Genomic DNA, 26266 nt, shown 5'->3' with positions numbered 1-26266 from the left:
AGCACATTCACATACCAAGAAGTTAAAGCAGCAGGTTTGATTCATATTCTGCTTTGCAAAAACAAAATTGCGTTAAACCTGTTGCTGAGCAGGCAAAAGCTTTCCTATGTGGAATGCAGCAAACTGCCTGCTAAATGCAGTTTTTCTGGCTCTGTCAGCTTCCTCAGAAGGGATGACAAATCAAAGGTGCTTTAACTTACATGGCACGTTCTGCTTAGTTCAGTCTCTTTTCCATGAGAATCCCACCTTTAAAGTAATTGTCCTCGCTGTTTCTGAAGCTCTGACAGGCATCTCTTGTGCAGAGCAGCAAGATAAAATATGGGCTTATCAAAGTGAATGACAAGGCTGAATTTCTGGAAAGTAAGGATGAGATAAGTGAATGGATTGGCACTTGGAGTGGCACATCTGCCAGACTGCTGATCTGATATTCAAACACGGGGAGGGGCCATAACAACAGCAGTCTGAAGATACAAGTGGTGCCATTGTAGAGAGATTCCAGGGAGGTCTTTTCCTAAGGCCTGCCTTTCAAAAGCTCTTACAGTAGGTACACACTCTGAGTTCTAGTGGCTGAAGACAATATTTCTTAGACTGTGGTGATGAGGCCAGGTTAGCAAATTGTGCTAAAATGGGAGTAAATCGAAAATCCAAATTAAAATCTAGATTTAAAAGTTTGCCCAGATTTATGACACTGAGTCACGTTTTGTCATTTGAAGTACTGCACTATTGTTACTAAATTAACAATCTCTTATCTTTGGAATTTAATAATCTGAAATGTTTCCACACATTTTAGGTACCTAACAAATCTTGTAAATGCTGACAAGTCCTAACAGTTCCAGACATTGATTGTAACTACTTTAGAATTATCCTTAAGAAGAAATCCTTATCACCTCACAAGCATTGATGGTTTGCTTTTTTTCCTGTCCAACAGGTATTAGAAGGAAAACCCATCTACGTTGACTGCTTTGGCAATTTGGTGCCACTCACAAAGAGCGGGCAACACCATATATTCAGTTTCTTTGCCTTCAAAGAAAACAGACTTCCTCTGTTTGTTAAGGTAATGTTGATAGCTCCGTTTTGGATATTTCAGTTATCACTCCACCATAGTTTTTTGTGAACAAAGAAAACCAAACTAGTTAATTTATATAAATTCCCAACCGTACCCTAATTTTATCCTTGTACTATTCCATTTTAAAAACTTCTTTATGAGTAGGAAAACTTGCAAAATACAAGCCCAAGTAAAAAGCCTCCATTCCCCCCAAATTAAGTAATGCTTTAGCCCCCTGCGGTCAGAAGGGCTGCTGTCACCGAGCCCCCATCACCAGCCCTTCTGAGAGGGAAATGAGAGAGCACTGGAAACCTCTTCCCACAAACTTTTCCTTCTACCTGGACGTTCTGACTACAGTGGAGGAAGCCATTTCCATTACATAAATAAAAGTCGTGGAGAAATGATTTATGAATGGCAACTTCCAGTAAGCGGAGAAAACCAGCCCACTCCGTCATTGTGTTACAGTTGCTGTGCGCTGCTAGACAAATTTTAAACTTTCTCCCTCGTTTCCAGCAATATTTTGTAGCTTGTTTTAATTTACAGCTTCATCTGTGCCGCTGCCTTCCTTTGGCTTTGCTTTCCCCACCTGCTGAATTTTCCACCATACATTGAATACCCAAATACATCCGTACGTAAACGTACAAACAGCAGGGGGGAAAATGAAAACAAAACCACGTTGGCTTTGCCTACCTGGACATTTCTCCCCCATCTGGTGGGGAGAAAAACTCCTGCTGAACAGTTTTGAGAGGCACAAGTAGCTCGTACATCAAACCAGCAGATTAAATGTGTGTATTTTTGCTGTGCCAGGTCCGAGATAGCACTCAAGAGCCCTGTGGACGATTATCATTCATGAAGGAGCCAAAATCTACCAGAGGCCTCGTTCATCAAGCCATATGTAACTTAAACATCACTTTACCCATTTACACAAAGGTACTGAGACATTATACCCAGCTGTAGGCATCAGCATTGTCATACAAACAAGAACTGAGGAGGAGGGCAAAACGGGGTTAAAGCTTTGTGGGCAGGGATTTGAAAGAGGAAGAATTCTGTCCAAGGGCTTTCGGTGTCTTGGGTTTGGTGGCCCCAATGCCAGCGTTGGAAGTGTCACCAGGTATTTCCTGCGGACTCAGAAGAGACGAGTGGGAGTGCTCTCAGATGTTAAACACTTGCTTCCGTAGAAGTGCCAGCTTAGGATTATTCTCTCAAACCACAGGGGTTTTCCCTGTCCTGGTCAGATTAGAAGCTGCATGCCTTTTAGGGATGTATTTGCCTAAAATGGTCAGCACTTTTTAGAATATAATAAATCTTTATTATAGCATTTCAGTATAATTTTAAAGCTGAGCATCTCAACATACTTTAACTTCAAATGGTAATAGTTCCTAAATATTTCAAGTGTTTATAGATGCTAATTTATGGATGAAAAAGCATGTATATATTTGAAGTTTCGGTACAAATAAGGATCACTAGACCTCTAACCTTCCCTGTTTGTATTTTGCTTGGTTCTGTAGCCTTTTGTGTTTAAATTGAGCGTTTAGTTTTGTTGCTTTTTGACGTAAGAAATCAACTGCAGAAACGTGCTGCATTTTCTTCTGTTCTGTTAAATGTTGTCACAAGTTACTTTTTCCTACTCTCTTCTAAAAAAAAATTGCCTTTTGCCTGCTCTGTTTTCCCCCTTCTCTTTTTGCATGGCACTTTGGGACCAAAAGGAATCAGATTCAGATCCAGAACCAGAAGAGGTAATGTTGCTAAATCAGCACGTTCTTGCCTACACACACTGCTCAAACACAACTAAGAGACACAACTCAGAAGATTGATCCTTAGCTCAGTGCTGCGAGCACAGTGAAGAGGGCCTTGCACAGACTCACTTGGGGAAGAGACAGGGTTGAACTTCCCCCACGTTAAAATTACCAGGCTTCTCCATTTACCACATCCAACAGCCTGGATGTTACAGGTCTCTGCCGGATGACTGACACCCGGTACAGAACCAGCGTTAACCCAGAGGTCACACGTAGAAGGTTTAGAATGTTCGTCTTTAGCGTAAACCAAGTTGCATCCGCTCCCAGCCCCGTTCTGGCACTCGGAGATGTTGCTTGGGCTCTGACCCCGACACGAATGAGTCACATTAGAAAAGCATCCCCACGCTTCGATGACGTTCAGCTGTTGGAAACACTGTGAGAAGGGCCAGCTCCCCAGGGAGGATGGGCATCTTCTCCGTGCACAGATTCAGCAGTTCTGTGGCACCAGTTGCAGTTTCCTATTACCATTCCAAAAATATTTACCGCTGCTGTGGTAAAGATCACTTCTGTTTTTGTATAGGAAACTAAAGCACAGAAAGACAAGCTCATTGATGGCTATAAGCATTTTCAACTCTTTCTTGTTTACTTCATTAATTTTTATCGTAATTAGTATGCTGACATACATCTGGGCTGATCTGGAAGAACTGAAAGTGAGGGAAGTTGAACGCCCTAGGGATGCAGGGTTACCATGTAGGGCAGTCCGTGCATCAGAGGAATTTGGGCTATTATGGACCTGTTACACACACTGCTGAGTGTGAGATTCAATTACGTGAGCCTAAAGGATTGCCAGGCACGTACGAACATGCACGTGTGGCCAGGGATTTCCTTCTGTTCCTTGTCAGCTCATGGCAAGGCAAGGATTTCCTAACACCTTGATTGAGACTGTGCATCGCATTTATCTTTATAAAGAATAGTTGGAACTATTTAAACCTTTTCAGCACTCGCTAAAATTACCTTGGGGGCTTTACCATGCACAGCACCGTGTATCAGCAGTACTGCACAGCTGATTTGCATTCTTCACAGCTGTCCTACCCCTACCACAAGTTTGCATAGGAAATTAAAGGTTTAACGCTGCTTCTGACTTTGCATATTCTGCCATAGCCAAATTTAAACAACATGTGCTGGTGTGGACAAATGCTAGCGGAACTGAAATAAACTGAAATTGCAAGGCAACCTCAAAAATTTGCTTCTTGAGTTTTCAGAGTCTGACACTGTGTTCTGTTTAATTCTTTTTTTGGCAAGGACTTTGTTTCCTTTTGAATAAAATTGTAGGACTTTTTTGATCTATACCCAAATAACTCTGAAAAACCAAAAAGGTGGCCTGTGAGGGCCATCACAGCTTCCATGTAAAGGTATCCATAGCTATTAGTGGCATCCAGCCCCAGGGCATGCCTCGGGCAGTTCTGCCATCACTTCTGCACCTGCATTTCGTCATCACTAAACACAGAGGCAAAAATGCAATCCCTGTTCTCAGAATGAACGTGTCCAAGGAAACACAAGGCATAAAACTTCCTGGTTGCCTTTCAGATGCACCATGTGCCATCACATAACCATATTGGAGTATTTTGCTTTAGATGGGAAGAAATAAATTAGGAGCAATGCAACAAAATACCCGGTCGTGCAGAAGTTTAGGCCCTCCACACTTGCTGTAAGAGCATTTAAAGGAAATACACTGCAACATGTTGCATCTACTGTTGACCATGACTATAGCAAAGTAACAGTTTTTCTGGTATTAGAGACCTTAAATAAATTAAGCCACGCTTTTGCTGTTATTTTAAATGCATTCTTGGTTCCATTTACGTCCGTGTTTCTCCGTACAACTAGCACTTCACTCGTGGCTCTGTATAGCAATTCTAGTTGAACTTTTAAATCTCCTGCTTTTTTCTCTTCCAGGTTGATGTGACTTCAGAAAAAAGTAAGATTTTCTTTTTTTTCTTGAGAATGTTATAATGCAGTTTGTATGAGAGATGGTTAAGAGTAAAGATAAGCATGAAAGAGAGCTAAGTTTTAACTGCTACTGCTCATAACATCAATACTTACAACTGTAATAGAAAACAATTTAATATCTCGGCAGCTATCCAATTAAATACGCTTTAACATGTAAATTAACAAGTAATGCAGTTTAAAACCGTTCATCTAAGCATTTACTTTCCTTTGACATCCCTAGTGATCCCGCTATTGCTATGTTGCTCGTATGAATGCTCATCCCTCCGCTTTTTTTGTTTTCTCCTTTTGTTGACACACGTTCTTGCCTCATATTTGAGACGGATGACAGTATCACTTTTAATGAAAACCTAATGAGGACTCCAACCGATTTCATTAGTCTCATGGAATACAACCATGCCAAAAAGTGATACTGTCCAAAGGAATCAGGCTGTTTAACCCTGCCTCCCTTGCCCCACCCTTTACTGTGGTGAAATATGGCTGTAAATCTGACCCGAAAGCTTGGCGCAGCACAAACACCCTCTGAGCGCGCACAACCAGGCCGTGACCGTGAGAGAGCGCGGGGCAGGGGCTCGCAAACGTCTCCTTTACGGGAGAGGCAAATCAAACAAATCTCTGCACACACTGAAGTGTCCCTGACGAGAGCTGCTTCCAAATGCAGCCATTCTTGGATCCGTTCAGGAAAAGAACGACATCTGCCTTGTTTCCAGTCTGGAGTGCAACGTCTTGCCTTGTTTGCAGTTAAAGTGCAGCGTGTCGCATTGGCCTCCGGCCGCTTCCTCACTGCCAAATCCCCCAGGGCCCCAGAGAAACCCCGGTGGGTGTTCCTGCTCCAGCCACACACTGTCTGGACAGCACTTCCAATTTATTTCCCACTGGAGTTGCTTTGCTTCAGGCTGATTAACTCCGTTATTGGCCAGTGGAAGAGTCATACGTTTGATATTTATGAAAGTACATACTGCAGTTTTACAGAATTACTGGCTGGCATTTCGGTGTGCACCAGACAGTTCACTGTAAAGCAGCAGCACCAAAAGACCACATTTTCAGCCCCAAAATACCCGCAGCAATCTAGCTCTAATTAATGTACAGCACAGATACTTAGCGCTCGTTGCACCCAGGAGAACAGTGTAGCAAAATGAATCCTTTTTACAGATAAAGACAGCTAATTCTGTGTTGCTTAGGTTCTCCTCATCTGCATTAGTGCTTTGACTTTTGCTGGGGTGCTGAAATGTGCAGTTCCATGTGACGTGCTACCTTGAAAGGGAAAATGCCCATTAGTAATTCCTAAGCATTGTGTTCTGTTTGTAACTTGCTTCAGTTCTCCACTGTTTTGTTCTGTTCAGCGTGCATTTTCTGCTAGTCCTTGCTGAAATGAAATATTACCAGCAGGCAGTTACGGCATAGTGGGAATTAGCTGCAGCCACCTTCCTGTATGTTGACTGCCAGATTAGACAATATTTCACCACAGTATGTTTTACAGGATTTTCATGTACCTTTAATTTCTATGATTAATTTTTAGAGCTCTTGTTTTTAACTGAAGCTACCTACCCAGCAGCATTTGCAACACCTTTGCTTTGCATGGAAATAACTGGCCGTACATGAATTGTACGTATGTGTCTAGTGTGACTGTCTGTTAACTGTTAACCCGATGTTATTCTGACAGTTTGCTAACACTGGCTTTCTCTTAGAGGAAATGGACTTTCAATCAGTTCTAATGCTTTCCCCCTTTTCTCTTGTTTTTCTTTTTATTCGAACATTGATCTGTAACATCTGAACAATCTTGAGATGCCTCTCTTTGTGTAACTTCACTGTGTTTCTTCTGGCTTTGATTTGAAATTTTGTTGTTGTTGTTTTGGGTTTTTTTCTTAGTGGTGTCCTGATTTGGTTTGTTCCAGCTTTGATACTGTATGTGTGGTTGTGCTCTAGCAATAAAGTGAAGCAAGTTATTTCCTGCCATTTTCCTTTTCAGTTGGTTTTCCTTCCCCCCCGCCCTGTTAGCTTTGCTTTGCTCTTGTACCCTCAGATCTTGTGGATCCACCATTCCCAGCCCATTTTGTTGACCTTCCTACCACTACAGCCAAAGACTGTCATTTTCAGTCCTGATTACATTTTCCAATCTCTATTTTTGATTTCCATTTTACTTTCGATGTTTTTCATTCGCATCAAAGATGACGAGACAGAATCTACAGAAACATCTGTCCTGAAAAGCCATCTGGTTAACGAAGTCCCTGTACTAGCCAGTCCAGACCTGTTGTCTGAAGTTTCTGAGATGAAACAAGATCTGATCAAAATGACTGCCATCCTGACAACTGATCCTTCTGATAAATCAGGCTCCATTAAAGTGAAAGATCTTTTTGTTTTCTTTGGTGCGTGGGTGCGTTTGTGTACAGGTGTAGTGTGTGTGGCATTTTCTTTTCAGCTTTTGGTGGTTAGTTGTGCTTTTTTTTCCCCTTGTGAGCTGTGTTTGGGTTTTTTATTTTGTGTCTGTGTTCTTGTCTGTGAAACGATCTCAAGATTGCAAACCATAAATGCTTATGGGGAAGTGTTACCTTAATAAGCAAAAAAACACTTCTAAACATACGTATGGTTTTATCATTAAACTGATTGCTTAGGTCATGCACGTTTTGGCTTTTGACTTTCCCTGGCCCTATTACTAACTCTTAACTTCTACTAATAACAAATGTTTGGGTGTCAATTGAAAGCGAGACAGGCAAATTTATAGACTTTTGAGTTGGTACGCAAAGAGATCTGCAGGAGTTTTAAAGAACGAAGCTTTTTGTGTTCCCTTTTTTTGACGGTCCGTGTCTGAAGAAAACCCTGAGTCACGGGTAACGTTCGTACACGTTTTCTGGTACTTGGTTTTCCTCTCACCTACTTGTGTGCTAGTGCTGGGTAGCCCTAATGGAAATCAGGAGCTGAAATGACACGTGCATATCACGAACCCTAAGCAATTTCCTGATTCAGAGGTGTCGCAATCCACGTGCGCGTTCGGGGAAAATCAAAACTCAAATTCTGCCATCCTCAAACGAGCTCTGGGGATGGGAGGAGCTGTCAGTCTCACCTTTAGTGAAAGGAATGAGGACTGACGAATGACCGTGTGATTTTTCCTTGCCTTTGTTGTGAGCATTTTGTCTCACTCCCTGTCCAGAGGGTCAAAGACACTGAAATGAACAGTATCTCAAATACAGACCATAATCTCAAGTGCTGTGTGGGCTGTTTGAACACCACTTGCCCTACAACAGAAAGAACACGATCAGAAGCACCGGTCCCCGATGAATTCTTCAACCCTGGCATTTGCTAAGGAGGCATGGAAAACGATGGCTCTTGACTTTGACTAAGTCTTCAACTGAACGTTAGAAAGAAGTTTTAGAGTAAAATGCTTGGCCGAAACAGACACCGTAGGTGCTTCAGTCCTACATGACAATTCCACGTGAAAGGCTGATTTTCAGATGGAAAAACTAGATAGTCCTGTGCTTTTTGAAAAGCCAAGCTTTTTGGTTTTCTTTTTGAACCTAGGGATTTACAGGCCTCGCTTGAGTTACGCAGCCTGTCCACATTTAGACGCAGCAGTTAGGAAAAACCAGCGCTTTCCCTTCTTGGGCTCTCTCTCCTATGGAAATGGTTTTTAACTTGCAAAAGGCAACTTGTAGCTCTCTTTGACCTTTAGATCAACAGGATGATCAGGAAAAGACAGAGGAGAGACTGGCCCATATCGCGGATCACCTTGGATTCAGCTGGACAGGTAAAACGCACGTTGTCTGCTCCAGAGAGAAAGGATGGGAATGGTCCCCACTCCTTTCATGCTTATTCTGGATTATTTTCTGATTATCTGAAGATGTTTTATAAAAATATTTCAGAAGCTTGTTGTCTTTGGAATACTAAGAGTCCTAAATGGGATCACAAGGTACCTAAACAATCACAATCACCTAAAGCAATATTTATATTGTGGATTCAATAGACCTGAGACAGCGAACAGTAGTGGAGACAAGTGAGAGTAACATGGAATGAGATGCAAATGTCACTGACAATCAGCTTAAAGCCTCTGCAAAAGAGAAAGACCTGTGCAGAAACCTTCACGCTGTGTCAAACTGCGCAGTCTGACACAAAAAATGTTGCAAAAAAATCACGTCAGGTCTACACTTTGTGGCCCTTGCTAGACCAGTATCACACTCCTGAAAATAAGCCAGACTCTAGGAGTTAAAGAAGAGCTGCATGCCAGGGAAAACACTTTACCTCCTCGATAATGAAGATTATGCTCTTCACTGTTGTGTTACGTCTTGCTTTCCTGTCCTCTGCTTCAATCCATAGAGTTAAGTGGGACCCACTCATCCCAACATAGATTATCTTGAAATCAGTAGGACTTGGACGGTGCAAAGTAACAGACTAAGAATATGCTGAGAACTTAATAGAAGTGAATGGACAGCCACGAAAACAAAACTAGAAAAAATGGATTCTCGTCAAATTAATGTTTTACAGCATTTTAGGGAGGGCAGGGTAATAGACCTGCATAAATATTCCTGTCTTTTATTATGGCAAAGATTGCTTATAAGAAAAGATTGCCAGATGTTAATTTGATGGGTGAGACAGGGGTTGGTTTTGCTTCAAACTCATTGGACTTTGTAGGATTTGAGTCTAATGCTTAGTTACTCTCTACTTATTGAAGTTTACGGTGGCACAGGTTTACAAACCAGCCCAGAAAAAAGATTATTTGGGGTCGGGTTCCCTCTGCCTCATTAAAACAGGACACCTTCCAAAATGAAGCCCATGCATAATGGCAGTGGAGTAGAACGTGAATCCTCCTTTATGAAAGAAGCAGGATAACAGTAGGAATCTCACAAATTCGCTGTGGCTTTAGCTTATTTGATGAACCCGTTTCAACGGCTGCATCTTAGTTTGGTGATGGCAGAAAGCTGCCTCTGGTTCCAGATACAAGAAAGATGTTACAGACTATCAAGTAATTTCTCTTGTCTGGACTGCAGCCTGAGCCTGTGCTACAAGGGAAGGACATCACTTACTCTTGGTTTCATGGGTTTTCTCAGGGTCAAGCTGTAATTCACAGCCATTTACTTTTCTTTGAATTAAATTAGACCCAGGGAGTAGTAGTCGACCTTTTTACAGAGATGGATTTCTTTTTCAGAGCTAGCGCGAGAACTGGACTTCACAGAAGAGCAAATTCACCAGATCCGAATTGAAAATCCCAATTCGCTGCAAGACCAGAGCCACGCGCTCCTCAAATACTGGCTTGAAAGGGATGGGAAACACGCAACAGGTTTGTCTCCGGTTCCTGTGTGTAACCGGCTCCAGTGTGCTTGTTGAGGGGGCAGCTGTGTGTTGCAATCACCAAGAAAACGTGGGGAAAATTCAGGCTACAGAAAGGATGGCCACGGATTGTACTCAGTGTTATTTCTTGTCTTGTCTGTATGACACAGCAACTCAACAAATCTGTTACAAGGAAAAAACCAGAGTGCTAATTTTTAGAGGCAGCCATTCAGTTCTTTTTAGATTTTACATAGCACTGCTTCTAAACGTATCTGTAATTTATAGATGATACTGGTCAGTATCCTACATATGCCCTTCCTATGGAAAGGAGAAGGGAGAGAGCGTGTGTGTGATGTTTAACTCAGCTGCACGGTGTCGTTCCAATGCCACAGATACAAATCTGACCCAATGCCTCACGAAAATCAACCGCATGGACATCGTTCACCTGATGGAGACCAGCGGCATAGACCCCGTGCAGGGCCACGGCCCGCGCGCGTACACGGACACGGAGCAGTCCATGGCACTGGACCACAGTGAAGGTAAAGGGCTCCTGACCCAAACTGCCCAGGGTACCTGTCTAAGCATCGCTCTGCTCTGAGCGTTGGCCCGGGGTCCTCTGCGAGCGCCTGTGACAGAGCACTAGAATCCCCTTCTGAAAGCAGAGACTGCGGGCGAATCGCACTGGCATCGCACGGGTCACATTTCACCAGGCAGAAGATCTGTGCTTTAGCTGATTCTTCAAAAGCAAGTCATGTGGCCAGCAGTGTTTGCCCAGTTTACCTTGGGATTGGTTTTTCTTTTGCTTATACAAGTGCTTTCATGAAAGCTCAGAAGGTCGTATTAGAATTTGACCAAGATCCGTCAAAGGAAAACTACTCCGTGCTTTGACAAAACCCCCTTTGGATTTGAGCATCCAGGTTATTGTAATTCTGTTAGGATGCTATGGCGTTTCTTAAGTTTGGAAGTTCAGTGGATTAGATCCAATGGTTGCAAACTGAAGGAACACCTCCAAATCATTTGGCATTAAGTTCTCTTTGCCAGAAGTGATGCTTTCGTGTGCCTAACTCAATACTGAAGCATATTAGACAGCTGCAAAGGTCCCATCTTGAAGAGAACGTAGGACTAGAAGGCTGTTTGTCACAATTAGCGTTCTCATATCACAGCCAAGTCGTTTTAGAATGATAACCTCTCTGTCCAGCTCAAATTCAGCACAAGCTTTTCTTTTTCCCCCCAAGTTTTTGTCCAGAGTTCACCGGGCTTCCAGTGAATATGGCACATAAATGAACTACTTCCTATACCTAGTTCTCTGTGAAGTGTTTTTGTCTATTTTTGTACAGCTGATTTTTCCAGAAGCAGATAAATAAGGAACATGGGGGGACAAGTCACTAAAATCTATCCTAATCTGCTGGAAAACAAATCTGTTGTGAATCTTATTCTATACTTTGAGGGTTTCAAGCATAATTACTTGAGGTAAATTTCTGGGTAAATGTTATTTTGCCTGTTACTTTCCAAATCTGGCCATAGCAGTGGCAATCCAGCATTCCTTTGACTATTCCGAGAGGCCGGGTCCCCTCCCGCTCAAGGTGCTCAAGAATTTCAGGTAACGAGTTGTGCCCAGGGATTTTAAATGCACAGAGAGCACGGGAAGGGCTTCCTGTATCCTGGTCAGACTTGTAACGAGATTTCTGCTCTCTCTGTCTGCAAGGGTTCTCTGCACTGCAAGAAGAAGTGCACAGCTCGAGGCACAAGCAAGAACAGCAGAGAGTATCTAAGGACAGCGAGCCAACCGAACAGCCCCCTCTGGTCTCCGAGGAAGACGTGTCTGTCACTTATTCCCCGTTCCAGGACAGTACTCCCAGGAGCGAGGCAGAAGTGTCCATGGCTGAGCTTCTGAGGCAAGCACACAAGGAACAAGTAGAAGCTGAATTCTCAGGGAAACCCCAAGACGTGCCAGGGAAACCATCTGCTTCACAGCAGGAATATTTGTAAGTGTCAAAAGACCAGGATGAAACCATAGGGAACATCTCTGTGTAATAAGAGGATTTTACAGCGTCCTTTGAAACTTAGGAACACGCTAGAATTTTCCTCCAATTGCAGTTTCCACTTCTTAATCCACATGGGGGAAGCCTTAAGAGAGAAAGTCAGTTTGTTCCTGTGAACACAAAGCAGTAATTGTGTCTAGGAAAGTACCTAGGAAAGAAAAGAGGGTTAATAGAGAAGTGAAGAGGGTTTTCTGTATATTTTTCGTGTTTTGGATGATAAGTGATGGCATCTTCATGAAAGTAATCCTAAAGGACCCTTTCTTCAACTTCAGGATGGCTTTTTCAATGGAGGCAAAATTTTTTCAATGTATTCGTTACTTACAGAACTCACAACTATTCTATTAAGAACTGGGGTTTTAAAAGCGCCTTTCAGACGGCCAAGGGAGCAGAAGCAGGGTTTTACAGAGACGAGACACGAGGACTTGCACTTACGGAATAACACACGACAGAGCACACGTTTAGAAGGCCTGTGCAGCAAAAACTTGAATTCTGAGGTGGGGGCTGTCAGTGAGGTTGGTGTCATTTGAAAAGGAATTTGAAATAGATCGTGTCTATTTCTCCCCACCTTCCCTGATTATGTGCCCTTGCTGAGAGCTCTCTGCAGGGTAGATTCAGGTATTAATAAGCCAGCAAGATACCAAGAATCCCTATCCAAAGAAGTGATTTTCCTGGAGGTGATTGGCTTTGATGCGGAGATGCAGCTCCCAGCAGTCAAAGGGCAGCTGAGTCCAGCAAACGGACTTTGGGGCATTCTTTTGCTCAGGATATGCCAGGAGAGAGTGTGGGAGACACAAAATACCATTGAAGAAAGCTGCTGTTGCAGTGTCAGCCAAAACTACCAATGCACCCTAAGGCTGTGCATCAGGAAAGGAATGTCTGTGAGGAACAGAGAATCCTTGTGAGACAGTGCTGCCGACACTGCACGAGAGTAGCGACGACAGCGGAATATCGCTGCACCGCAGGTCGAGTTTGAAGGGGAAATTGGGCTAGATTTGAATAGCTCGTAAGGAACATGCTCCAAGAGGTGGTATACAACAATACTGAATGGATGGACATATGCTTGAATTAGATGTATTTCCTTCATATTTGTGTTACATAGTAACATACGTAATAAGAGGTTAAACTAACTTGGGGCAGTGATTAATCATAGCGGGGTTCAACCATGAAAGTAACATTACAAACAAAACCTGAACCTCTTCTAAATTTCTGTTTGCTAAAGCTCCAGAATGCTACATAAAAGTTGGTTTCTCCACTTTGCAGCTGCACAGCTTGTGCTCAGTGTTTTAGCTGCCTCACATCCTCCTACAGCGATCCGGGCTCTTCCCCTAAAGAAATAAATGGCAATCTGTAGAGACGTGAGGGCGCAAGTGACAGCAAAGCTCTCTCCGAGTTTTGCAGAATTGCAAAAATTGCAGGGTTTGGATATCCGTTTGGAGATGCGCTCGGGAAGACGCGTGGGGTTCCCAGCCAGACTACTCTGCAGTTCCTGTCAAGAAGTATCAGTTATTTCTAGACTTTGCCAGACAACATAATAATATGGGTTATGTGGGAATACGAGTCAGTGCCTAATATCCCATTGATGGAAACTGGGAAGCACTGCACGGTAGTAACTCGCTTGAACCTGTAATTCACAGCGTCACGAGTCCAGGAACGGAGCAGTCCGTGGGAGCTGGAAAAGCAGCGAGCGGAAAATCCGCACCCTCGAGCACGGCAAAGGGAGAGGTGCAGGGAGCACCCCTGCAGCCTCTGTCCTCTGCCCAGAGAGGGGACTCCCCCATCATCCAAGAGCCCGAGGACCCCCACCTCCACCGGGAGCAGCTCTCTCCAAGGAGATCTAGTCTTGTGATAGTGGAGTCAACTGAGGAGCAGGTGGAGAATTCTGGAAGGGGCTGCGAGGAGGAATCCTTAGAAAAGGTAAATGACAACTTTGCCTCAAAGTAATTGACACAAAACCCCGAGTTTTACGTCTCACTCATTCCTTAAGATGAGAATATTTGTAATTCATTTGCATCTGGCACTGAGTTGTTTCTCCTTCCCTCTGTGGTTAGAAGGGTCGGGTAAAGGCTTTTCTCTTGAGGTTTTCCAAGTTGACGCAAGCCCCAGATCCCAAAGTCTAGACTGGTAGTTCTGGTTCTGCCCTACCCTTCTGTGTCCTCTGGCCTGTGGCAGTTACATCTGTGCCTGAGAGAGACAGAGAGCGTCAGTAACGGGGGCAGAAACAAACCGTGTACAAGCAAAAGCTGAAACAGATGTAACGTGGGCAAAGTAAGAACATAAAAGCTCATAAAGCAAGGCAAGGCTGGCCCAGAGCAGCACGAGAAGCGGCATAAAAGGCCTGTAAAGTCCCTGAGATGGAAAAGAGGCAGCAGTTGTGCATTGCAGCCTACTAAGGGTGTAGTGGAAGAACGGTGTTTATGTAGCACGCAGGCAGTAAAGAGATACAGAGACAGGAGAGGGAGAACATCAAAACCGCACGAGGCAGGTCTTGGGTTGTGTGAGACAAAGGGACTTCACTGCAGTGGTCAGAGAGGGGAAGGCATCAAGCAGCAAGGAAAGAGAGCAACCAGATGGCTTTTACTGGAGAATTAAAATCTCTTGGCAGATAAAGGTTTAAGAATAAGCAACTTGCTTTGCCCGTTCTAAGTGGGAGAAAAGGAGAAGGCACCGTTGGGCAGGAAATTAGTTTTGTAAGTCTAGTTAGAGCAGAGGTGGTCCAGTTCTACTGAAGCAGAAATTATTTCACCGTCACATTCATTAGAAACAAGCCCTTCAGTCTTTGCTACTGTGGGGTCAAAGGTATCCCCTCTGGAATAAAGGGTTTTAGAGCTCTGCCTCTGGGATCTCAGGAAAAGGTGGAATTTAAAGTGTGTCAGATGACTGAAAGAGGATCTCCAGCAGGGCCCAGCACAAGGGCTGCTGGAGGACAGGCTGCAGTTGAAATAATGCCCTGCTTTTTTCCTCCAGTTCTTTTACTAAAGTGAAACAACAACAACTGGTACCACCAAAAAGGAACCCCCCCCCCCGCCCTTATTTATTTTCCCCTTTACGTTTTTTATAGCACAGCCATTTCCCACCTCGTTCTTTTCAGCCTCTCTTTGCCTTCTGACGCAATTTTTAAATTTTTAACTCTTCCCTATGCAGGAGAGACAACTCCAACACTGGTTGCTAATTTCTCCTGATCTTTCTAGTCCTGAGGCTACTGCTACACTGTCCTCTAGTTAAACTGCTCAGTCCTACTCTCTGTCCACTGTGCTCTGTACTGCTCCCTGGAGAGGATTAAAAGGCTTTCCTATATTTTCCTGTGTCATTAACACAGAAAGTGTCTGCAAAATGTAGGAATTGCAGAGCTGGTGTAGGAAGACAGAAGCTGTAGGTACTGCTAGTGCCACGTACAGAGCCCTGCTTCCATGCTTCCCCTAGGAGTTAGCAGAGGAGTTAGGCGGGCTGGAGCTCAGCTCGGACGATGACGAGATGGTCACTACCAGGGTCATTCGGCGCCGGGTGATTATTCAGGTACTGAGTGTTGAACGACTGCACGAGCCTGCGCTGCCTCAGGCCCTGAGCTGGTGTTGCACCTCAAGCCGGGATGCTCCCAAATAATGCATCTCCACCGGATAAGCCTCTCCAATACCGCAGGATTACAGTAACACTGCTAACCCAACTCTAAATTCCACTAGACGCCTCGGTAGGAGGAGGATGGAGGCTTGTCAGCCCCGTATACAACAAGGCCAACTAACCTATCTTTGCCTGCGTGCCGTGGCATCACTTTTCTTTGCATGCCTCGCTAAGGATTTATTTGCAGAACAGGTTTTTTCCTAACATTGCTGATTTTTTTCCATTCTGCAACCAATTAACTGATTTTAAACTTGCTTATTTCGAGACCCACATGAAGGCCTTGCTTCACACAACTTTGTTCTTTGTTGTACAGGCTGATAGTATGCCTGAAATGCCACCAGAAACAGTCACAGAAGAGCAGTACACAGATGAACACGGCCACACAGTGGTAAAGAAGGTATTGTCAGTTCTGCCCCTTGGTACCTTCTTCCTCTCCTGTAAAAGGAAGGAGAAATCATCCACAGAAATGCCAAACTTTCTGCTATGAAGGGGCGTGATTTGAAGAGTAAAGAGTGGAAGGAACGAGAATTTCTGCTCATGAGAGACACCAAAGTTGGAAGAATTACTTAGATTCTTAAAATCATTCTGTGTTACGGTATATAACCTAACAGGACGTATTTTGTTAACTTTGATTTAAAGCCAATGAAACTTCTGCATAGATCCACATTTTTTAGAAGAAAGTTGTTTATTTCCTTTAAAAAGCCCCAGCAAAAAAACTCACTCTGCCCCAATCTGATCTGGGATCTTTCTTGGCTTGTCCTAATGAAAGCAATGGAAGGCTGGGTCTGTAAGAGTCAGATAAACCCAGACTCTCGATCTTCAAAACCAGGTCATGCTTAGAAAAGCAAATTCTGCACAGCACAGAAGTGAAAGGGGAACTTCAGTGCTCCTTTATCTGACAGCTTGGTGCTCAGTGATTTGGTCTAGGATATGGCTGAGCTGGGCTTGTGGCAAACTCCATCTTCTGTCTTTCGAGCAGTCGTCACAGCCCCTCGGCCGGATGGGTTGTCTCTGGAACCTGTTGGAGTTCCTGTTACACAGCCAAAGATTCCTTGGTCGTGTTGCACAGGAGCGAGCGCGACTGCTCGCGCGGATAGGTCTGTGCCTCGAACCACTCTGCGCACGGCTTCGGGTCATCCACAGACAGATGCACACCCATCCTCCTGAGAAATTTCACATCTTGAACCCTGTAATTCTCTTCTTGCTTTGGCCTGCCAGTGCCTCGAGAGCTTCAGCACCAGAGGAGTCTCTTGAGTAGGTGTGGAAGAATAAAACACCCAACCATCTACGCAGGTTCTTCCACGTAGGAAAAACACCCTTTGAGTAGAAAATACTAGATAGAGAACAAGGAGGAATATTTTACTGCTAATTCTTTGGGGACTAAACTCCATTCCTTCAGGTGACTCGGAAGATCATCCGGCGATTTGTTGCTCCAGATGGCACGGAAAAAGAGGAAGTGGTAATGCAGGGAACACCTCAAGCCCCCGTCACTGTGGAAGAGGGAGATGGTTATTCCAAAGTGGTGAAGCGGGTTGTGCTGAAGAGTGACAGTGAGCACTCAGAGGTAGGGTGTGCTTTGCCTGCTGTGGCACAAAGCAGCAGCACCCCAACAGGGCTCTTAGTCACTGCAGCTTGGTGTGCTTATTTTGCCACTCAGTCCTAGAACCCCCCAGTTACAGCACGTTGACCTTACTGGCCTCTTCTTGCTTTGAAGAGGCTAAAACCACGTATGATTTAGACAAGAAGTGGTTTAGAGCCAGGTAATAAAAACAGAAGCAACCTGAGAAGGTAAGTGCTTTCCTGCCATGCTTCACCATGTGGCCCTACAGACATTTGGATCGGCGTACCTAAGTTGTGACAGAGGGCCAGAAGCTGGCAATAGGATGTGCTTCCAGCAGTCCTGGGCCAAGGGCAAGGTGTAGCAAGCGGTTATCGGAATTGTGAAAAACCTCACTGAAACTTCTTGCCAGCATTTCTCATCAGAATTAATTCTTTAGGAGTAAAGTAACAAGAAAGAAGAGTCTTTTCTTTCTTCTTTTCTTTTTCCTTGTTTTTCCTTCCTTTTTTCTTTTTTCTCCCCCTTTCTTTTTTCTTTTTTACCGTATGGAGCCCACAGACAGGAAAGTCATTTTACCAGTGCACATCACAAAGTGTGGAGTTCATCTCCAGCTTACTTGTGCTTTCTGACCTTGCAGGTGACCCTGTCTGAACCTGCCGTTCTGTCTAGTGCCTCCAAATTCCAGTCCGAACCAGTGGAGGGCCGGAAAGTCAGCAAAGTCATAAAGACCACTGTAGTGCATGGAGAGAGGACGGAGAAACACCTGGGGGATGCCAGCCTGGCTTCTGATCTTCCATCAGCCAAAGAGGACTTCGAAGAGGTACAGATAATTTTTGTATGTCAGCATTACAGCAAGCATCACCACAGCCCCAGGGAAAAACTCTGTTCTCCTGAAAGGTTTTGGTGGTGGTGCCCCAGCCTCAACCGGCGAGTCCACGTTCCAAAAAGATGCGCATACAAAGAATGCGTAGGGAAAGCTGACGTGGCAGAATTAGCTAAGAAACTTGTTAAGACCAAAGAAAAACATCATGGAGGCTTTGTGTGGAGTTCTTCGAAGTCTCGGGTGTGAGCGCAGTTAAAGTTCATTCACGTGTTACCACTCGGGGAGCTCATTTTAGAAGTGGCTACAGTTAAGCCCCCACCCTGGGTAAAGGGATGTGTTTCTCCTCGAAAGGACAAAACAGCAACGAAGCTGATGAGCACTTCTGTGGTGTTCTGCTCTTTCTGATCACTTGAGACATTTTAGTAAGAGAAAAGTGATCTTGGATGAAAACAGTTTTTTATTTTCTACAAGTAAGTGGCAGCACTTCATTCTGAATCCAGCCTATGGTCCCCTTGAATAGCATGTCTTAGAGGCTAAAGTAACTACCTACCAAGTAGATAAGCAGATAAAAGCTGTGTGGCAGCAGGTGACACGTGTATGCAGTTTGGGTTTCGTAACCAGGAACCCAGACCAGCAGCCTGGTCCCGCTTTTTGCACAGAGGCCAAACAAGGGGCAAAACCTGTCTGGTAGAGGTGTTCAGAGAGAGAGCCTGGGAAGGAACACGTAGTTAGTTCCTAGCTCCCACCTCAGCACATCGGGAAGCCCGGATGGCCGGGAGGAGGAGCTCGTACTGCGAGGTGCTTTGGTGCAATTATTACTGCAGTCAAACTGCCGCACACGAGGAGCTGTATCTGACGTGTGCGCAGCAGGGAGGCAGCTGCTGCTTTTAGGTACCTGTTCAGCATTTCCTCAGCATTGGTCTGTGGGAGTACAAAGGACTAAGGCAGGAAGAGCTCCACGTGTTTGGGGTGTGTTGTAATTTGAAGTTTATGTTTGCATTGGAGGCTTTGAGCTACACAGGTCACCACATGACAGTCCAAGTCCCTGCTTTGGTAGAGAAAGAAGTCAAGAAAGAAGATGGATCAGTAATTAAAAGGTTTGGCTTGGCAAGTTGATGAAGTGTGACTGCAAATGAATTAACACACTCACATGAGTGCATTGCAGTGCGTGCCTGCAGTGAATGCAAAGCTTTAGTTGCAGTGGTACTAAAGCAACTCCTAACCTGATGGAAGTGATGGCTTAAAGAACCTGGAAATAAAACAACACTTTCTAGACAATATCGGTACAGCAGGTAATACGAAGGCTGGTCTCTCTTGGAGGCCTCCAGGGGCAGATATGTAAAAATGCCCACCCCCAGATGGGGTGAATACAGTTTTGTTAGTGTAGCAAATGATCATCATTCTGATGGAATGGAGAATTGAGGGAGGGAGGGAGAATGAATAGTGAATGGATGATGGAGAATGCATGAAGGGATGGAGAATGGATAGAGATTCTTCTCCTTCTTCTTTCTCCTTCTCCTCCATTCATCCATCCAGTCTCCATCATCCATCCAGTCTCCAGCCATCCTCCATCCATCCATTCTGATGCCTTTTTCTCTGCAGAAGTAAGAGCAAGACACAGGGTGATAAAAAGGGGTCCCTTTATATAAGGTGCACTCTTAGGTGCACAGTTTCTCAGGCGGGAAGTGACGAAGATGCATGCCCCAAGCAACTCATGTACAATTTGTATTGATTCTGCAAATTGGCATATCTGATAAGAGCTGCCCCCAGTTAAAAGCATGCCCAGTGAAGTAATGCCCCCAGCTCTAGTACTTCTATTTCTAAATCCACCCCACCTGGGATGAAGACTGGACCCTGTTTATGAAAACGTGTCGTACAGAGCTAGTTTCAACCTTGGTTTCTAAAGAGAACCAAGAGAGCATAGGGGTCTTGGAATTGGTTTTGTCTTTCTGCCTAGGAAAACCCTGAAGCTAAGCTAAGTTACAGTAATAGGCTACAAAGCTACAAATATGTGTGTGTCAAGAATACAGAGAATGTGTAGAAGAAAAAAGGTAAAAATCGAGACGGCATCAATTCGTTCATCATCCCTTCGTCCATCCTCCATTCATTCATCACCCATCACGCATTCTCCATTGATTCATTCTTCATTTTCTTTCTTCCTTCTTTTCTCCTGTCCACCGAGCTCTCCACACCCAGCGCTATGAAGGCCACGGCCGGGGCTCACTGCAGTACAGACACAGGGTTTGAGTTATGCTGAGGACACGTTCCCCAGGGTGCGCATGGCATCAGCTGAGGCAGTCCTCGATAGGAGTTGGCACTATTGCATCATACTTAGACATTGCCATGCCTTCTCTCTAGCACGTGCAACTCTGCCTTGGAAAAGCCTGAAAACCACAATATTCTCAGACCTTCAGAACTGTGGCCTTTCTAAGTCAGGTCTCTCCCTTTTTTTTGTTTCCAGGACAATACTAAGTAAAGCCAGCACACAGAAGAGGACCGTGATGAAGGACCGCTATGGAAAACACGTTCACATAGAAGAGCTGGAAGACACCCCAGAAGCGCTCCCCAGGGATGACCTCCAGCATGACCTCCAGCAGCTTCTTAGGCACTTCTGCCAAGAGGACTGGACGCAGGAGGCCAAGTGAGAAGCTGCCGCCCCGCACAGCACCGCGCGACCCCTCCTGTACGCAGCCGTCACCATCCCTGGGTAGCGGAGTCATCACCGATGCCAGCCACTGCCGCTTCTACCTGTGCGGCCGCAGTGAATTCATTTCTCCCCATCCCAAATTTCATTTTGTGCTGGTATGATTTTTCACCCTGTAAGCTAATTTGTGACCAAAGATAGCATCCTTCAGGCAGGATGATTTATCCGCCTCGCCGGCACCCTTGCCAGCGTCACCGCTTGTCCCTGTCCCTTCGCTCTGGCGCTCGCTTCCTGACACGGCCCTTGCCAAGCAGACTTCATCTCCAGGCCTCTTCCACTGACTGTGTACGCGCACCGTACAAAGGAGTTGACGTGTAAACTGTAAATAGCAGAGTACTTAAACGCACGAGACCGCAGAACACTCTCTGCCCGTTGGCGTCGTGGGTTACGAGGTGTAGTGACCCTGTGGAACGGCACCGGCTCACGGAACGGCACCGCCCGGACTGCAGACGCTGACTAAGCCAGGAGGAAGCGCTGCAGAGCCACCACGTACTAAGACTGACTGTTTAGAGAGCTGGTCTAGGCAAAGGCTGCGAGAGTCAGGCAACAGACAGCTGTTCACGTGAATCACAGCTGACTGTGGCCATCAATAGTGCAGACACCTTTAGCCAGCCGTTTCCAGACAAACATTTCCAAAAGAACAAGAAAGACAAATTACCCCACTAGGTAGCCAAGTTGCTAGCAGCTCTAGCTACGGCACGTTCGCGTACGGTATTAAAGCCTATAGATCCGGACCTGTGGCGGGGTGTATTAAACAATTCTAACTCCGGTAGTTTCCCGTTTCCATCACCGCTTAGCCGACCTCACCGACTGACTGGGGGTGCTTCCTGCTGTCCACTGCACTGTAGATAACTACGGGACAAAGACTTACCCACTATAAAAGGAGAATAATTAATTCACCGTGTTTTATCAAGATTGCCTCTTAGCCGATAAGACGCATGCGGCATTTGAAGGTCAAAACCAAACCCTCCTAGAACCATGTCAGCTTCTTGGCCCTCTTAGCACTGAGCGAGCAGTTTTTATCTTCTGATCAAGTGTTTTTAAAGAACAAGTGCTCACAATCCTTGGCAGCCGGTTTCTGTTCATATTTTGTTATGTAACTATATATAATATATATATATTTCTAAACCGACCCTCTGAAAACCACGATAGCATGTCTGCACTTTTATTTTCCAAAAGGGGAACATAGGATCTGACGTTTTGGGTGTTCTATACCTTAATATTTAACGGAGGGAGCTCTGTAGGGTTTTAGCATAACATGCACACACACAAACACACCAACTTAATGTTTTTAAACAGCTATTTAATTTTTTTAGTAGTAGACTCAACACCAGAGTAAAACCAACCCTCTCCTCTAGGAGCAATCCTTTGTCCCAACTTATCTGGCCTTCCACAACTATAGGGTTCTTTGGTTTTGTTTTTTTTAGCGACTCACTCAGTGCTCAGAACAAGGGCACTTCCTCATTAAGGTAATGATGCCAAAAGCATGGAAACACCTCTGGAGTTCTGGCTTCCTGTGGGCAGAACCACCTGAGGTGCCGTGCTGACACTTTTTGGGCAGGCGAGAAAGGAAACGAAAAGAAAAAAGTGTTTTGGCAGCCAAACCAAATGAGACCCGCGATGAAACATCTCACAGCGCATTGTGGCTTCCTGGCTGGCTGAGACAGCGCAGGAGGGTCTTCAAGGATGGGGCTCTCAAGAAATGCATTTCTGTTGTGTTATTTGCGGTGCAGATGATGTTCTGTGTAACAGCATAATGGTTATTCACCTCTTATTTTGATTTTTTGCTGTGTTATCAGAGAACTTGAATACTGTGAGAAGAAGTGAATTTTAAGTTGACGAATCAGCATCTTGTTCCCATGGTGATAACACTAATTGAATATATCTATGAGGGCATGTATTAGTTAAAAATTAAAAAGATACAACACTAACAATACATAGCTGCAATGTGTACAATGGCTGATTTAACGAAATAAAAATGTACAAGTGTTAAATGTAGCAACGGTGGCTCGCTCGCTTTTACTGCCGGCGCAGCAGGAAGGGGACAGTGCCCGCACAGGGACCTCAGCTGTGCTGTCAGAGTTATTACATTACTCTTGCTTTACACCTTGCGACACAAAAGGCTTTGTTTTTTTGTTTCTGTATACAAATTATATGAACCAGCACCATCTTCTAAGCTTTTTTCTTAGTCTGACCATAACACAGCTCAAAAAAGGGTGTTATTAGCAGAGCCTGTTACCTCCTGCCTCTCTTCCCCGCAACCCCTGGAAGATGCCGGTGTGGCTCTGTGACCAGCAGAGAGCAGTTTAGTAAATTCTGCCACCTGTGACAGCCCTGGTAGTAGGTACCACCAAAGGGTGGTCACTGTCCCCTTCCATTGATGACTTAATATTTTTACTTAACATTCCATAAAACTGGACTACAAGTGATGGAGCATCCTGTGGGCGCTTCCTAGAACACGTGGATTCACAACGTGGAATTAAGCGAGCCAGAAAACACAGACAGACTCGATTCTCAGCTGACAGCTCAGGCCATGCATAGATAACCAGTGCATTTTGTAGCTACAAGCTCTCTACTCCACACACTACAGCCTATAACTACAGGCCTTTGACAGTGTGCAACTTCCAAATCCGGTGCCTTTCCCTAAGGAAATGAACCCAAATGGCTTCACCTTCACCTTAAAACATTCAACATCGCCCAGGTCTGAACTCTGCAGTTGCTGCAAGCACTTGGCACAGGAAGCAGCGTTTGAGAACAGCCCGAAGCTACAGCAGTTGTCAGGTCTCAAAGCACGTGGGGTAAAGAGGTTGCTGGCTGCCACTCTCGTCAGTGCAGCAGCAATGCCAGAAAGAGCAGCTGGATCCTCAGCCTTTGCCGGATTTTTCAGTCCCCTATGCAGAGCTGGCTTGTCTTGCCAGGCCTAACCCTGTCCCTCAGCTGTGGCAGCAGCCATAGGCACAGTCCCCCCTGTGCGTCCCCTGCCATGTCTGGTTCCCGCCTCTGCCATCAGGAGAGGATTACACACCTAGGAGCCTGTCGGGCAGGGGGGGATTTGCTTGGGTCTCTGCAGGTAAAGGGAGCAAGGTGAGCTATGAACATCTAAATTTCTGATGCACTGGAAGGGTGCGAGGAGTAAGCCTCACTCTACGTGCACGCTGCAGGGCCATTTAGACACAACACTGCACCCTCAGCTCATTTCTTCAGCTGTTCCAATAAAACCCCAAACAAGGCCGTGCAGCCACACAACCAGCCCCAAACAGGAGAGCTGCTCGCACCCCACCACAGCCCTGAACCCGTTGGTCCCACTGAGCCAAGAGGACGCGTCCAGATCACGGAATGTCCAGCAAGGGCACCCATTTACTTACTTCAAAACCAACTGACTCCCTTTTCCTTCTGCTTCTCAGATCTGCTCCATCAAATCAACATCCTTTTTGGTCAAACTCTGGTTGGTTGGTTGTTTTTAAATAAATCCAACACCTCCTTTGCCTGTTGACTAAAACAATACCCAAGTGATCATCACTTGAGGCCCAACATGGCTATTGCTGAGCTTAAGGCTAAAACTGAGCTCACCTGACACGTCACTCCCCTACAATTAAATTAAAAATAAATTTAAAAGATCAAATAGACACACAGGAATATCTCAACCCAATTAATTAACTGGTGTTCCCTCTGCTCCTATTGTTCCAGCACCTGGCTAACCATGAGGATTATCTTTTCCCCTTTGTCAGGCTACAGTTTCATTGCTGTATTTTTATGCCAGTATGACCCACAGGAACTGTCAGAATAATAGAATTAAATTAAAAAAAAAAAAAAAGTGGCTGAAAAGTGGTGAAAGCCTGCAGCAGTGCCACAAATCTGTCTGAAACTCCTGTGCTACCCACACCACCCTCTCCCTGGATGAACCCTGGAAGGAAATACCATAATAACATCACGAGTAAAATGGTGGGGTCCCCTAACACGCCCCTTCCCAGACTGTGTGTGGAGATGCCTCCTTTGAGTGTGATCTCCCCTCAAGGTTGTTCCTCAAGGCTGAGAAATAAGGTAGGCCCACAGTTGTTGAAATAAATGAGCAATACCCATCTCTATGTACTAATTGGTTTTGCTAGCTTTAAAATCATTGCTTCAGCATTCCTTCAGAAACAGGGCACTGCACTAGCAGTTCTAGCTACCCTCGCTGTGTACTAAATCATTTTGATTAAGGTCTTTCAGCCTATTTATTATCATAATAAATAATTTCCTCTAGTTTCTCTCTATAAATGTGGCTCGCCATCCTTAATCCCGCAGGGTAAAGCTTCCATTACACCTGTATGAACCTTTGGACATAAACCATGGACAAAGCCTGGATGTGCCTGCACCCAGACCCTTCCCTGAGGAGAAGCTTAGAAAGCCAAGGGGGCCCTTCTGCTGCTCTTGACCCTTCTCCACTAACCTCGGCCTGCAGCTCCCACTCTGCCCAGGACAGCTTCCTACTCCACGAACCCCAAACGAAGATCTCAATTACAACATTGGCTCCAACATTCACCTAAGGTCTGGAGAGGGCGTGGGGAAAGCTGCCTTGTAGAGAGCCTGTTCTTTTCTAAGGTACACAGAAACACAGGGGTTCTGCTGTACCTGCAGAACGCTTCTGACTTCAATTGGCGAGTTGCTGGCAAGACAGTAGAATCTTTCCAGCCATTCATCCCAGGCATTGGTAATGACACAGGCTGCACCCAGTCCTCCCTCCTCCATGGGATGCTCTCTTAGCTCCGAGTTACAGAATGCCAGGGTGAAAGGAAAGAGATCCAAAGAAACACGAATCCCACAATCCCAAGGACCGTTCCTTGAAATAAGGCAAAGCAGTGAGTCGGTCCCAGCCTTTTCCTCATGCACCAACAGTCTGAGCTGTGCAATGAAAAGCCACCGGTGCTAACAGCAGGCCTGAGCTGATAATACTGAGTATCCATCTAAATCCTAACTAGCAGTAAGGACAAAATGCCCCATCCCTCCTCACCCAGTCACCCCAAACACAGAGAATAACAACAAGGAGCATCTGCAAGTACCTATTTCTATTACTGTCTCCAGTGCGACAAGGAAAACACTAAAACACAGCTGAGACGAGCTGGTTGAACTTCTGTGAGGTCAGACAGTAGTAACCTCCCAGCTTTCTCTGAGCAGAACTGACCTCACACAGAACTCCTATTCACCACCGCTAGAGTGCGGCAAACCATCAGTATTGCACAGAAAAACCACACTACAACTCCTACAGGGCTTTTTGCAGTCAAATACTCCGCTGTTGGCAGAGAACTTCCCATCCCCTATTCCAAATTGTAGAACTTAAGGAGCACATGTATTTATTTGCACTCAGAGTGCTCCCATGTTCCCACCCTTCACCTGATTCTAGGAATCGCAGCCACAGGACATGAGGACTCTGTGCTCTGATCTGTCTAGAACCACTGGCTGCAAACCCTCTGGGGCTTGGGGGTTTGTGTAGGGGGTTTGGG

General features: G+C 45.2%; 1 protein-coding gene across 5 annotated transcripts in view; it reads left to right on the top strand.

Moving 5' to 3' along the window:
* LOC125325678 (ankyrin-2-like) overlaps window positions 1-22784 on the top strand; it is a 40167-nt gene extending 17383 nt beyond the window's left edge. For 2 of the 5 annotated variants that reach the window (XM_048302864.1, XM_048302866.1), the window contains 14 exons: window positions 929-1054; window positions 1853-1975; window positions 2752-2781; window positions 4735-4756; window positions 8453-8527; window positions 9923-10054; window positions 10437-10583; window positions 11750-12029; window positions 13721-14000; window positions 15507-15599; window positions 16015-16098; window positions 17101-17265; window positions 17897-18079; window positions 20544-22784. In XM_048302864.1, the coding sequence (XP_048158821.1) occupies window positions 929-1054; window positions 1853-1975; window positions 2752-2781; window positions 4735-4756; window positions 8453-8527; window positions 9923-10054; window positions 10437-10583; window positions 11750-12029; window positions 13721-14000; window positions 15507-15599; window positions 16015-16098; window positions 17101-17265; window positions 17897-18079; window positions 20544-20558 (1755 nt within the window). In that variant the 3' untranslated portion in view covers window positions 20559-22784. The remainder of the gene's footprint in view (window positions 1-928; window positions 1055-1852; window positions 1976-2751; window positions 2782-4734; window positions 4757-8452; window positions 8528-9922; window positions 10055-10436; window positions 10584-11749; window positions 12030-13720; window positions 14001-15506; window positions 15600-16014; window positions 16099-17100; window positions 17266-17896; window positions 18080-20543) is intronic. The other 3 variants (XM_048302865.1, XM_048302867.1, XM_048302868.1) reach the window with 3 other exon arrangements.
* Window positions 22785-26266: the final 3482 nt, after the last annotated feature.

The sequence above is a fragment of the Corvus hawaiiensis genome, chromosome 5 (genome assembly GCF_020740725.1).
Source record: "Corvus hawaiiensis isolate bCorHaw1 chromosome 5, bCorHaw1.pri.cur, whole genome shotgun sequence".
NCBI classification, from domain to species: domain Eukaryota; kingdom Metazoa; phylum Chordata; class Aves; order Passeriformes; family Corvidae; genus Corvus; species Corvus hawaiiensis.
The sequence above is the reverse complement of the archived record's forward strand: the minus strand, read 5'-3'. Positions and strand labels throughout refer to the sequence as shown.